We start from the raw sequence: 14,434 nt of genomic DNA, 5'->3' as shown, positions 1-14,434 counted from the left end.
GCTGCCAGCTACTGTGCAACACAAACAGTGCATCAAAAGCTTTGCGGGCTTCTGTTTGACACTTAACAGTTTATCTCTCTGACCAGCAGAGAGCAGTACTCCCTCTGAGCTTTGAAATACAGTAAGACACACAAATGCAGAGATACTTCTGTGCCTACTCTCATGTGGAGAGAAGAAAAAATTAGGAATATCACTGATTTGTTTAGAGGAACGGCACAAATTGAAGAGTTCAGCTTGCATGTGATATGAGCGTGTAGTATATCTGAGATCACAATACCAGCAACCCTTTTACTGTGAAATGTTGAGTATGCTACACAGGACTGCGGCTATGTTCCAGTTCTAAATATGTTTGGCACTGACCTTTATTAATTTATTTCTGCAGTTGTCTAATAGAATGATGATTGGATTGCAAAGCTAGAGGCTCTCTTTGGAGCACAGATACTGGAGCCACGAGGGCCCCAAGAGAGCCTGATGAAAGGGAACAGGTGCCAGAGAGGTCTAGTGCAGGGGCTAAAGTACACAAGGAAATACAGGGGAAAGAAGTGCAGGAGAAATGGGGCAGAGAGCAGATATATGTCATTTTTTTAAAGTTAATAAAATGTCTTTTTTTGGCTGTTTGGCTACAGTACTACAGAGTACTGCAAGGTTTATGTCATAATTTGTATTATAATATTACACAACTTGGGTTGTGTATAATCAATGATGAAAAATTCACAAGTGAGAGAGTTTATGATCTTTGTTGAAAGTTTGAAATGATGCAATGTGTTAGGAGACAAAAATTTGATTTCAAAGTGGAAGTCTGTTGTTCTGAGTTTATTTTATCGATACATGCGGTGAAATATGGTGAAACCCTAAGACCAGCATATTTACTGGGGATGGAGATTCTTCCATACAAGGAATATTTGCAGGGTTACAGCCATGCATGTATAAATGGATCCCAGGAGTAAATAAAATATTCAGGACTGGCCGTGATCAGCCAGGGAAATATTTACTTTATATAAACAACAAGTGAAAGAACTTCTAAGCACAGCTCCACTTTATTGTCTTTGCTGTACTGGTAGGCCAATTGTAGGGACTGTCACATCAGTTGCAACCAGAAAAACTACATAACTTCATCACGAAATAATGAGGCAGCAAACAACATTTTTTATTGTGTCAAATGACACACAGTATTTATAACGCAAATCATCAGGTCAGATTGCGAAGGGGACAAATTGACTGGCATCAGTGAGTACAAAGCATACATAAATCACAGTAAATTTTTATGGCTCTGAGTAAAATATGTATCCGTGTAGTAAACCCTAATAAACAATGAAAGGAGACGGTGAAAAAGCTCTTGAGCAGAAAGGCACTACATGGATTAAACTCCATGCATTCCACAAAAATAAAAGGTCTGAAAAACAGTAATTCCATGTAATGGATTACAAAGGTTGAAAAGCTTTATTTTCCAATAATTACATTTCTGTAGCCCTTGACATGGCACAGCTTGTTACTGTCAAAGTCGACCACCAGCTTTCTCAGTCCAGAATGGGTGGGTGTGAAGTAGATTTTCACCTTGGCGTCTTCTCCAGGTCCCACTGGGGATCCCAACCTGCAGGGTAAATGTTTAAATATTACTTTTGAGACAACACCAGAAACTTTATATCACAGTCCTCTGATTGCATAAACATGCAAATGATTAATTGCTACTGTCAAACAAACCAGGATACGTATGACTATTTATGGCAATTGTGCACTTGGAGCTGAAGTGTTTGAACTGCTCTGGAATTTGGCCAAACAAAGCAGTGATAAAAAAAAAAAAAATAGCTGCCACACGGTTCATCGGCAAGAAACCCAAAGCTGGATTTATGTAAAGTAAATTATTGGACACTGAATAAGATAAAAAAATATATATATATATAGAGAGAGAGATACTCCTTCTATCTTCTGCTGTTGAACTATAATAAGACATCCTGCTGGTCATTCATTTTCAGTTAATGTCCTGTCTGCTCCAGTAACCCATTGCACTGCATCCTTCTTTACCAGTGGGCTCCTGTCCTGACTGAACAGCAGTTCATCCAGCCAGACATCTGGATGCCGCACCGAGACTTGGCAGCAAAACACAAAACAATATGACATGTATCTCAGTATTCAAAATTAAAATCGGGAAGTAACATTTCCGTTACACACAGTAATACAATTTAAAAGGTCCTTTCATGCGTTATCTTGAAAAATTAAAAATATCTTAATGACTTCTATTAGGTTAGCAAGGCACTTGGACAACCTCTCAGAGATGATGCGTCCCCCAGTCAGGTTGGCCCCTTCGATGCTGAAGCAGCAGTTCTCCAGTGTCTCTGGCAGAGGGTTCTGAAGGGTGATCTCTGCAGCCAGCTTCCGATTCTCTTTTGGTTCTCCCAGGATCTGTTCAGAAACAGGCCAAAAATTGTGACCAATTACAAATGAAGCACATAATGTTGATTATCTCATAACAATGAAGCATGAAATGGGATATATTTGGCAGCAAGGGAAAGGTCAGTTCACTTCTAGGTTTTAAAACCTCCCAAAAGTTTTAAGTTAAGTTTCCTGTCAAGTTATGTTTCTATTTTGTTCCATGCTACTCACTTTGACTTTGATTTCAGGATTATCCAGTACAATATTTCTCACTGCCAGCATTCTGTCTCCGGTGGTGTGGTCCAGCAGCAGAGCTGCCAGACGGATTAAGTTGTCCTCAGTGAGCTGACCACCGTATTTGGAGTAGTTCAGCCTTAGTGGAACTTTCCTCTCTAGAAGAACATGCACATTATATTTCAAACCCAGAGTGAAAAGATAAGTGTGTACTAACACTCTATCACATACTGAGCTGACTCACCTGCTCCAGGTGAAAGCTCAACATTGAGTAGATCTTTAAAGCCGCAGTTCCCTCCCATAGACCCATTATAGTACAGTGCACAGGAGCCAAACAGTAGGCGGCACTTCCTCACACTCTGCGAGTTGTTAGTGACCACGGCAAATACATCAAAGTCACAGCCCTTCCTCATATCTGATGCCACCTTGATAGTGAGGTCTAGGCCTTGATTCTGCTGCTGCTGGAGCAGCTTGTTTTGGTGGTCGGCTTTCTTAAAAGCCTCCCGCTCTTCATCAGATCCTGGGAATATGGAAGAAAAATCATGTCTTAAATAACAGAAACCTCAAACCAAATGTCCTGTTATTTAGGACAATAAACTTCTGCTGTATATTTGAACTCGAAAAGTGCCTGTAGGAGTATAGGAGACTAAAGGTGTCCTGAGTTGACTTTATGTACATTAAGAGTAATGAAAACACTGACAAGCAGTTCAGGAATTTAGTTAGCAAGTGAACTTGGTTTTACCTGCAGGTGTGAGAGAATGGTTTGTATGTATGGTGTGTTTAAAAACTATGCAATGCTGAATGGGAAGATGTATTACAGCGCCATGCAGCCAGTGAAAAACTGAGCAAAAGTGCACCAAATGCAAACATTTCGGTTCATGTTGCATTTGCTTCAGTGCAAACTGAGGCTTGCATGGTAAATTGCCCTATCTGTTGGTTACACCAGGCGCACCCACATGTACTTTTTCTACCGTGCACACAAGTGTTTAAATGATAGATCTTAGGTAAGATCTCCGTTCTGTGATTTAACTTCTTGACAAAGCGTAAGAACGCATTTGATCCAGCTGGGGTGGTGAATTTTTTTCTACCTTCAGGGTATTTGTAGAGATGAGTGATGTCCTCTCTGGCATCACTGCCCACAGACTTGGTGCTGATCTTCTGGCCAACTGCTGCGGTGGAAAAAATCTTCGAAATGCTGCCATCTTTCTTCTTCATGAATGTAATTACATCAGCATTGACCTCAGCAAAGACAAAGGGGGCATCGTACTTGAACGTGAGTTCACCTTCCTTAATGGCTCTGACAGGGATGGGGCCACAGCAGTACACCCCTGAGGAAAGCAGGAAGAAGCCAGAGCAAAGAAAAAAAAAAAGGTGAGCATGTTGCTTGAGGAAACAAATGTTTTTACATTTTCATTAATGCACACATTTTCTTACCTTCACTCTTCTCCTGAGGTGTGGGGTCAAAGGCCTGCCAACCATTAAAGTCAGGTTTAAGGTCCGGCCTAGTCATCCAGTTCTCTACCCAGCAGTGATAGTTCCTGCAAATACAATGCATACCATCAGCTGGATAGCTACATTTAAAGCAGCTCATCCCAGCTATGGCTGTTCTGATCTCATTACTGTGCCTCAGTGTTCAGTAAATATCTACCATCCTTGTATAAACTGTAACAAGCAATCTATTTCAAGACATCTTCTATATTCATGGAAATGGCACCTAAGTGCTGTAAATACTGTATTATATCAGTCACTAAGCAGTGTTTTCTATTTACTGTAAATAATGGTTAGATTACACTGTTCTTTTCAAATAATTTGCAGTAGTTACCACAAATTTTACACAAATATCTCTTCTTGTATTTTATTTAAATACGCTTTTATTTATGAATATACAATATTTCAAGAACATTGTCTATAATGATGCATCCTACAACATGACCAAGTGCAATGATGAACAAGAGCAGCTGTAACAAGCAGTGGGGAAGACCACACGAGACTTCTAAAGCGTTCTTTTGTATCTGGGACCAACAGCCTCTAAGTTGTGTATGCTGCCAGTTGAAGGAATCTGTGGCTCAGATAACACTTGAGACCCAGCCTCTGCCTATCGTCAAAGTAACTCAGGTCTTTTGACTTGCTCCTGACTCCCAGATTGAGGCCTTACATATACTGTACTCTGATTTCAAGATAATCAATTAATTATTTACATTAATCTATGAGTCGTTACAGTGTTTTGAGTCATCTGTGTATGTACAGCTTAAAAGATTTCTCACCAGATCATGTCTCTGGATTGAAGGGGCTCTCCATTTTCACTGACGTAGCGTTCGATCACCAGGTTGCTGTTGGTGTCGTGGGCAGACAGATAGTTGGTCACAACTCGGCAGGGGATGCCCAGGGCTCTGGAAACTGACAGGGTTTAACAACAACTTCAGTATTATAATATTTAAAGGAGGAGCAAAATGCATATCATAACTGTGTGCTTACATGTATGGTACGGTATAATGTTTTGTCTGCTTGAGTCAAAGCAAGTGTTTTTTAGAGATAGGCTACCAAGCCTGGCTCTGTCCTATCTTACTTGAGCAGGCCACTGCAGCAAACACCCAGCACTGTCCGTAGCGAACAGGCTGACAGGCTTGTGTGTCCCAGTTGCGCAGAATTTCCACACTGCCCCTCCAGAACATGGGGCTCATGCCTCCTTCATAGCCGCCTGTCCATTTTCCCAGCAACACCCCATTGTCATCATTACAATTCACCTGCCAGGCAAAAGAAAGAAATGCTTTTACATTTATGAAACACACAGCATAAAACACAAACATACCTATGTAAGTTAACAGACAGATACAAGTATCTCTTAAAATAAAAGAAAATCCAGAACTTAATAGGACATACCATAGCACTCAGCACTCTGGACACATAGATAGGATTTCTTCTCCCTGAGCAGTCTTTCCCAGGATTTTTCAGATATTTCGGATTCATATCGAGAATCCTCAGACAGATATCCAGGATTTCACTTTCAAACTGTAACATAAGGCACATCCATGCTGATTAGTTGCTGAAATGTGCCAAGCTTGGGGCCCTTTGGGAATCAAATGTGAGCGCCTGCTAGTAAGAAAGTGGCTAAAGAAACAAATTTAAAATTGGTTATTTTCTAAGTTTTATTTTATGTGCAGACAAAAACAAAACAATACAAAAAAAAAAAAAAAAAAAAAACACACTCCTCTGAAAATGGTCAGGTATAAACTTTGAAAGCTTCGAGAAGCTTCTTAAAAATTACAAGTCTGGCTCCTTGGAAGAAAAATACAAAGAAATGAGGGATAGCTCAAGACTTTTGCACAGTTCTGAATATGCTAAATTGGATGAAAAAAAAAATGTCATAATAAAAAAATTCAACAGCTACACCAGTAATAATCCAGTAATGCCAGAGTATATTCAGATATCCTCCTAAGGCCCAGCAATTCATTCTTGCCCTCTGAGAAGAACTAAAGTCTGAGCCCTCTACATCAAGCACAATTTATGCAATCTATATTAGTCCCTCTGTATAGAGCGAACATCAAGAGAGCATCCTGGGCTTTCTAACGATGCCACATTTGCGTGGGTTTGATCAACAGAGAAAATGGACTTTTCTTTTTAAAATAATGGGCACTGCAGCTTCCACATCTTATGGCAATGGGGAAGGAACTGTTTTGGGTTGTTTTTTTGTTTCTGTTTTTTCGTGCAGATTGCCATTGCTAAAAATCTAATTATTTTTTCAATGTGAGCTTCTCAACTTCAGTTTAGCAGCATTTCAGACATACAGTTTAACTCTTTCAAAACAAAACTTTTATTCAGTGTCCTTTGTAGTGGAAAGCAGGATTTACTAACTCCATACTTCAGGAAGCAGAGGGCTGAGCACAGCAGAACTGTAGAAGGGGACTCAGACTCACCGCTGTCAGGGGATGAGGTGGAGGAGGGCCAGACATTAGAGCAGGAAGGTGAGAGCTCAGAGGACATACCAGGCTTCAAGGAGCCTGAGCAGGGACAAAGTGACGGCCCCCACCATCCATTATGGATAAGAAGCAATGTGTAAGCTAGCGCCCTGAAGTTTTATGCATTAAATTGTGTAGAAGGGGAAATAGGATCCTTTTACACACATGCATACTGTAAATGTAGAGTATGTAATAAGCTAAAAATTTGATTTGTTAAACTATTCACTCTGTTGATTTATATACTTCAGGGCTGCAGCTATCGATTATTTTAGTAATCAAGTAATTTATCGATCGGATAAGAAATACTTTTGTCTCATTAATGAGCAATAATAAATATTCTAAAGGGAAAAAACATAGGTCTTTTCTATATGTAATTTCTAAAATAGAAACCAATATTTTAAAAGTTTAACTTTTAATTGTTTAACTGCACACAAAAACTAGACCCTTTCATTGTATTTATGTGCCATATTAAAATCTGATTTTTGGAAGAAAACATTTTCTTAAATGCAAATATATATATATATATATATATATGAATTGTTGTAGCCCTAATATACTTAAGAATATATTTGCTAAAGGTGCCTTAAACTATAACCTCTCCTTTCTTTATAAATTCAATTTCAACCCTACTGAAATCAGGCTGAAACAGGTTTTAACATGAAAGCAGGACAACACTGCCAACAACCACCAAGACTTGAGGCCCTCTGGTTGCCTCGAGCAGTCAATAGGCAACCAGGATCTTTGGAAAAAAAAAATGTCAGAGCACACAAACCAAAGGCAGTTCATGGCATCATCTGGATACCGTAGGATTACATTATAATGTGTTCTAGTTAAAGAGAGTTCAATAAGTTGAGATCAGGCAGTCCATTAAAGTAACAAATTGTCTTAATGTCTGTGATAAGTGGGGAAAGAATAATGCCCTTTGGAATATTCAGAATTCAGGGAGTCAGAGTTAGAGCGTTAAAAAATATCAGAAAACCCAAACCTTTTTTTTCCCCTGTATCTCAGGAGGATATACAGTAGAAGATCAAACTCACTTTATCACGTGTATGCTGCCAACCCTCTTTTTATATCCTGTATGCAATATTCAGAGTTATGTCTTTGCAGTTATGTAACATTTCACAAATCCTGTCAAAAGTGGAAATATTTTTTCTGTTATCAGAATGAGTGTGAACTTGTATGATCGACTGTGTGGATGATGTAAGCAGACTGATTGTGTCAGTGTTGTTGCTGGCACCTGTCCAAAATTCCAGGGAGTAGGTACAGGATGTTTGTAGGTGCCTCGAAAGACGATTCCATCCTGAGCTAAGACATACTCTGCCAAACTCTCCTCATTGTCCATGTATACTGCATCACCTGTTGCCAAGAAACATTACAAAAACTGTCTTAAAACATGCCCTAACTGGGACAAAAGTGATGTACTGCTGGTCTTAAACTATTGGAAAACTGAAAACACAGTAAAATACTGCTATCAGTACCTAAGGAGAGACTACCGGCAGCAGATGGTTAAGAAAGCTTAATATAGCAAACCTGAAAATCAGGGGTAAAAGTCTAGCTTGGTTCAAGATAAGTAACTGAAACGTTAAAGCTGTCTTCTGTCTAGAAACATCACTGTGAGTCCAGCACCACAAGAAGTGGCTATTTACAACCGAGGAATCTTATTTGGCAAGTAATCCCTGGCAATGTTAACGTGTCGCTTTTACACTTTGCTTTTTTATTTTAAATTAAGCAATTGTGTGGTAGCCTTTTAAAAAACAATCTGATCATTTTTGCTACAATGCATAACTTTTGTTTAAAAAGCACAAAACTAAACAACCCTTCCCTTAAACGGTCCTTCACCCTTGCTCCTGAAAAATTCCCGTACTAACTCTGGTGTGAAACATGATCATCAAAGTGGATCCAAACAAGATCCCCTTCGTGACAGCTTCTGTTTACCCACCTGGACACCAGGGGTTAAAAAGCAGAATAAATTCGATCCTGGCCGAGTGCCCCAGGGTGAGGGTGTAGCGGCCTATGGGTGCATCAGGTGCTGAGCAGATCGACAGGGCCACCATGTCCCCAGGTGGACTGGTGACAGCAGCGCTCCAGCGAGAAGTGTCAATGCTGGCAGACAGACCAAAAGAGGCCCTGGTGCCATACTGTTCAGAGGGTTGAGGACCTGCATGAAACACCAAATTTATTTAGATCCCCTGACTGTGAAAGAACAGGTCAAGAGGTCTTAGTGAAACAGTTGTGTCTAGGGAATGGAAACCCACAGTATTCCCAGCCCTTATTGAGTTTATTCCAAACATCTCCAGCATGCCTTCTAATCAGCAGATAACATTGTTGTTGAATAGCGGCTTACTTACTTACTTACTTATATAACCTGTTGCTAATTCTGGCATGTTGCACACTTTTAAAATCATTTGGGTTCACTTTGATCCACAGAGCCAACTCTTTGACATCACCCACTCAGCCAACTAAAGCAAGGGCGAGCTTTTGGATCACAGACTGGAAGGGATGAATGGTGCTGCTCATATCCATTAAAGCACATTTGACTTCCAAAGGCTGATACCATTATCTGTGATTGCACACATGCTTTCCTCTTGGCAAGCAACTTTTCCTGTTTGAAGAGTCGCATTTGATGATGTGCAACAGTTGTCTTATCACACTCTTCATAAGAGGCTTATCCAAATATTAGAAGAGGCCAAGAGACAGATAGTTTGCACAGTTTATACTGTCAGAGTGTTTAAGATACAGTGTCCGGGACTCCAAACAAAACAACTGAGTTCACTGGGGTTCAAAATGGAAAAAGTCTTTCAGCTACTGTAAGTAAGCTCAGTCTCAGTGATCACTGAACAAGAAAAAAGGACTTCCCTTTCCATAAACATTGTTGTTTCTTTCCCGTCTCAGTATAAAAACAGTCAAAGGTGGTTCCATGTTGCTGTGAACTTCCTGAATGAGAGGGCACAATGCTTTTTCTTAACTACACTTTCACATTCCTATTGTGAAGGGGAAGTTTTATTCATTTAATTTTCCTATTGTTTTGATACAGTGCATGTTAAATTAAAACAAGAATAAATTTATATGAAAAAAACATTATAATATAAGAATCAAGAGTAGCACCTGTTTCTGCAACAAAGTCAAGGGTGCTGACTCCTGGTTGGTAGTTTCCAGAGCGAAGGTACAGGCTGATTGAGAATGGCTGGCCTCTCCTCACGATGAGGCGGTCAATGCCATTGAGATCAGTACGATGGTCAGTGTTGTTGAACTCACTCTCCAAGTCCCAGCGAGCAATATCCAGACCTAAAATGGAAAATAAAAAAAACAAACCAGAGTTAAAAAACTCAGTCACAGTAAAACAGATGTTTCTTATTTAAAGTATGCAGTACAGGCTACAGTAGGCCACACTGGTAATGACAATTTCAATTTTTCTTTACAAAAATGCAGCTCAAGAAAAAAAAAAAAAGAGTGCTATTATTTTTCATGTAGAAATGTTATTTGGTTGAAATACTACTCTACATACTGCAGCAAATTTTGCAGGATATTTTAGGAAGGCTAGACAAATGCAGTACATAGGTCAGCAATTATTATTTTTATTATTGGCCTGTGCCTCATTCTGTTTAATATAATCTGCAATCACTGTCTGCAGCACATTAGCTGAGTACATGCACAGCTGAGCAGATAGCAGTCAAGCAATGACTTCTAAATTGCTAACTAATAATCAATATAATTTAACTTTTTAAATTTTTTTTCAATCATTTTAAATTATTGTTTATTTCTAAAAATATCCCTTGTCTTGCCATTTTTCTCCATACTGGCCCAAAAATTAGGCTCTCAGTCTAGAATAATCATTTAAATTTGTGTAGGATATACATGCTTTTAGCTCATCAATCATGCTCCTGTGTCTTACAATAATAGGAAATAATATTTTATACTTCATGTATATGGAGCACATGTGTTGCAGCAACAAAGAAGACATTTAAAAGCTATTTTCTGAGCAGGAAATGGGGAAATCTAATTAAAAAAATATTCTAAAAACAACTTTTTTTAATGGTGAATTAAAAAAAAAAAGCAGTTAACAGGGTCTGGATTTCATGTGTTGCAGCTGTGCATGCAGCTCATGCTTTCTGTGCTGCTTCTGCTTCATGATGACTTCACCTTATTGCCTGATTTAAAAAAACAGATAAAGGCCAGTCAAGACACACTTGGAAATAAGACTGTGAACCACAAGATGTTCGGTCATTTCCAGTATTCAAGGATGATATGATTTGACAGATCTTTCTGTATTAATTTACCAGAAGCCAAAGACAGACGGTCGCTCCCTTTGCGCTCCAGTGACCTTTTCAACTAAAAGGATTCCACTCGCTGATTGAGGGCCCACCTATATGATGACTCAGAGTTTCTTTTGCTGCTGTGAAACCGCTGGTCATTCTGCACTGGGACATGTCAGGAGGTTAGCCTCTCCCTATATATTTATGCCTTATTGTTCCAAACAGGCATGAAGGGCTGGCGTTGACTTAAGTAAACAAAGACTAGACTAGAAAGACTTCCTGCTGTTTTACATGAAACCCATGGGATCATTCCTCAGGATTTGGCATGCCTCTGATGTTTTACCGATCTTGAACTTAGTCCCAGTCTTAACTGACAACACGTTAGTGTAGTGTATTCTGACACAGCTGGAGAGTGTTGTCAGAACATAATTAGGGCTTTTCTGTTTAGTCATTTCATGCTCCCAAGCCAATTGACACATATTTGAAAAAAATTGAGCATTGTACTGAAGCACAGTTATTATAAAAAGTTATATAGGAGCCACCTGGAGACAAGAAAATCCAATAAAACATGCCCTCAGCTTACACAATGTGAAAACTATTACTTAGATTAATAACACATGTATGTCTGTGACTTAAAACTTTTAGAGAGAACAGGCTAATGGTGCAGTGGGAAACTGACATCATCCTTTCTGTAGTTCTTTCGGGGATTGTTGTGGCTACATCAGTGGTATAAAAGAAAATCATTTTAATTTGCTCCCAAAATGGAGCATAATGCTTTATTTAAAGGGAAGCAGTTTTGGAATGACAGATGGTATGCATGTGTGGTATGAAGCCAAACTGACTGCAGTTTCTCCTGCAGTGATGCATACTTTATCAGGACAGTGCTCCTTTTAAAATGCATGGACAAAGATTCCTGAGCCTTGACCCTGCCTCCTTCTCTAACATTTATATACCGACAGCACCCAGACATCGCTTCCACTCGACCAACCATGAGCCACACACCACAGGGGGACTGCGGTATGTGGCTCATGGTTGGTGTCACTGAGGCCACTATAAGCCTTATAAGGAAAATTACACAAAATCTTGTAGGTGACAACTGTGTATTAGTAGGTACAGTTGACAGTGTTTAAAATCCTGGAAAAGTAAATAAGCAAACACTCTGAAGTAAAAAGAACTTTTCAGCCTTCAAGGTAACACCCATGCTGACTTAGGTTCTCCATCACAGCCACATTCACTTTTAAATAAATACGTTGTGCACGTCCAGGATGGAAAACAACTGGAGATTTCATTCAGAGTCTAGCAAATTCACTTCAGTTATTATTCAGATTAGGTCGTTCCAATTATCACATAGGTTATTTGAGTGTCCAACCACACTCCACAGATATTTCTGGTATCTTGGACTCTTTGACTTCACACACAGGTGGGCAACAACTTTTAATTTCTAGTGGGGATTCATATTAAACAGACATGTCATGCTGTTTGTTGGAGTTCTGAATTTCTTAGGGGTACAGGGGAAATTATTTCTAGGTCCTGTGTGAACCTGTAAAGATAGCACTAGTTAACTAGTGGAAGCTCCAGCTGCTCTCAGCTGCTATTATTAAGTGTTGGGGTCCTGGGGAGACAATCATCTGTTCAAACATAATGGTGAGTAATTTTGTTTTAGTTCTTCAGATGTCTGATGAAAACATGTCCTCGCCATTCCCTCCAGCACTGAACCCCTGGAGTTTCTGAACATGCTCTTCTCTTGAAGAGAACTAAATACCACAGTTACAGTCAAAGTAACATCAACATAGACATCCACACTGGATACAGCGGGGAGAAATAAACATCCCTGCTGAACTGACTTGAGTAATCCAATAAAAAATTATGTGACAATATTGTTTTTAAAACATGAAGTTAAGTTCTAAACTATTGTAACAAATTCTTATTGTCAGAGACACTTTATTCCAGTTCTGCTAAAAATGATATCACCATAATTAAACAAGTAGGAGACACCTTACCTTGAGCCATGACTCTTGCTGTGCTCTTTGAACAAACTGTGTATTCAGGCAGTCTGCAGCTCACAGAGGAATTCTGTGTGTCTCTCTGTTGCTCTCACTCCTATTTGTAGTCCCTCTTTGTGCTTGAAATACTGATGGTGGGTGTGACGTGACCCTCCCCTAGAGAGAGAGAGAGAGAGAGAGAGAGAGAGAGAGAGAGAGAGAGAGAGAGAGAGAGAGAGAGAGACGCTACGACCAGTAATGACACACACACACACACACACACACACACACACACACACACACACAATAACTTCTATCCATCCTCCAGTGATTCATTGCACACCCTATGTCAAGTAGGCAGCACTGAGAGCACCATAAATTGTTGTAGTGATTTTGCAATGTTCTGGGTTCAGAAACTTTTGTTCGATTGAATCCTCAAAAAAAGACAAAACAGAAGAATTAATATAGCTGCAGGCAGCATAAAGAGAACAAAGCAGTTGAGCAGGTTACAGAGGCCACGGCAGCTTCACGCAGTTATCTTAAACTGTGAGAAAAACAGGTTAACAGCAGAGTAAAAAAAAATCTAAGCTTTATCTGAGAATGTTTGTGATTTGGTCTGACGAAAAACCTCTGCCAATTTTAGGAACGATTGGTGGCGGAAAAACAAGCAAAGCTTTTGAAAAGACCCATTACAGCAGTTGACTTATTTATTTACATTTCCTTGCCTCAGATCTTCCCAGAATTCTCCAGAATTTCCAGAGAGAGAAGAATTATTTATTCAAAGCAACACACCATTTCTTTATCCAAACTGTATTTTAGCTCATTACAGTCTATTTTGCTCAAAATGGCAGGAAGTCCAAGATCAAGATTTGTTTTGAAACATCAAAGAATTGCTCACTTCCCATTTGCACAGATGTTGTTTGACTGTGACTGACACATAAAGTAAATAAAATCCTGCACCCGCCCACTGAAGCAACAACCTCAATAAAGCTGACAAGTGCCAAAAATTGCAGTTTCTCTAATGGCCACTTGAGGCTGGCGACAAAACAAAATCTCCACAGACTCCTGTGTTAAAATGTGTCTTTATGGGGTGTTTTAAAGCATTTGGGGCGTGAATTTTTAGACTAAGAATATTGTAGTGAGTTGAGGATTTAGCAGTTACCAAGGTAAGAAGCTTCAGCTATAACCTCAGCACAGCCACAAGGGGATTGTCTTTTATTCAGCATTTTCAAACATTGTAATCTTATGGTTCCAAGGGGATCATTAACCCTGCACATAGCTTCACTGATGGTGCAACATCTCTTTTCAACAACAACTGTAAACCATAGTAGAGCACTGTAGTACTGGCAACCAAAACTATAACAGCTGCATAATAACTACAGTAAATACAGTGTTCCATGATGGGAGATTCCATCTAGCAATCCCAAGACGCCACAATATGCAGTAACACAAAATGCAAGAAGCTTGTGCTTCAGTTCTGGTGAATGAAATTTCAAAAGCAATCACTGATCATTATCACTGAGCCCCAAATCAGTGGGTGGCATCACGATGGCTATGTCCACTTTTAGCACTGTGCAAGGACAAAAATAATTCAATTTAGAATCTCAGTTGTGACTGCATTTTTTTAAAGTAGAAATTT

At 39.4% G+C, this 14,434-nt stretch overlaps 1 protein-coding gene across 1 annotated transcript; it reads right to left on the bottom strand.

Annotated features, from left to right (window-relative positions):
- Positions 1 to 1,143: 1,143 nt before the first annotated feature.
- On the bottom strand, positions 1,144 to 12,942 carry tgm2b (transglutaminase 2b). The gene is made up of 13 exons (XM_030730079.1): positions 12,814 to 12,942; positions 9,666 to 9,845; positions 8,500 to 8,718; positions 7,798 to 7,916; positions 5,485 to 5,613; positions 5,171 to 5,348; positions 4,869 to 5,001; positions 4,039 to 4,142; positions 3,693 to 3,932; positions 2,849 to 3,124; positions 2,602 to 2,762; positions 2,264 to 2,400; positions 1,144 to 1,591 (listed from the first exon to the last, which is right to left on the bottom strand). Exons 1-13 carry the CDS (start codon positions 12,821 to 12,823, stop codon positions 1,441 to 1,443), a joined length of 2,037 nt encoding a protein of 678 aa, XP_030585939.1. The 5' UTR covers positions 12,824 to 12,942; the 3' UTR covers positions 1,144 to 1,440.
- Between the last annotated feature and the right edge of the window lie 1,492 nt (positions 12,943 to 14,434).

This window comes from Archocentrus centrarchus, chromosome 5 (genome assembly GCF_007364275.1).
Source record: "Archocentrus centrarchus isolate MPI-CPG fArcCen1 chromosome 5, fArcCen1, whole genome shotgun sequence".
Classification (NCBI taxonomy): Eukaryota; Metazoa; Chordata; class Actinopteri; order Cichliformes; family Cichlidae; genus Archocentrus; species Archocentrus centrarchus.
This window is presented reverse-complemented; position numbering and strand designations above follow the sequence as displayed.

What these genes read in the sequence shown, in the direction of transcription:
- tgm2b (XM_030730079.1), bottom strand. An exon ending in TGCTGCAGTGGCCTGCTCAA is followed by an intron (nt 5,002 to 5,170) that starts GTAAGATAGGAC and finishes AAACCCTGTCAG; the next exon opens with TTTCCAGAGCCCTGGGCATC. An exon ending in TGAGCTTTCACCTGGAGCAG is followed by an intron (nt 2,763 to 2,848) that starts GTGAGTCAGCTC and finishes ATGTTCTTCTAG; the next exon opens with AGAGGAAAGTTCCACTAAGG.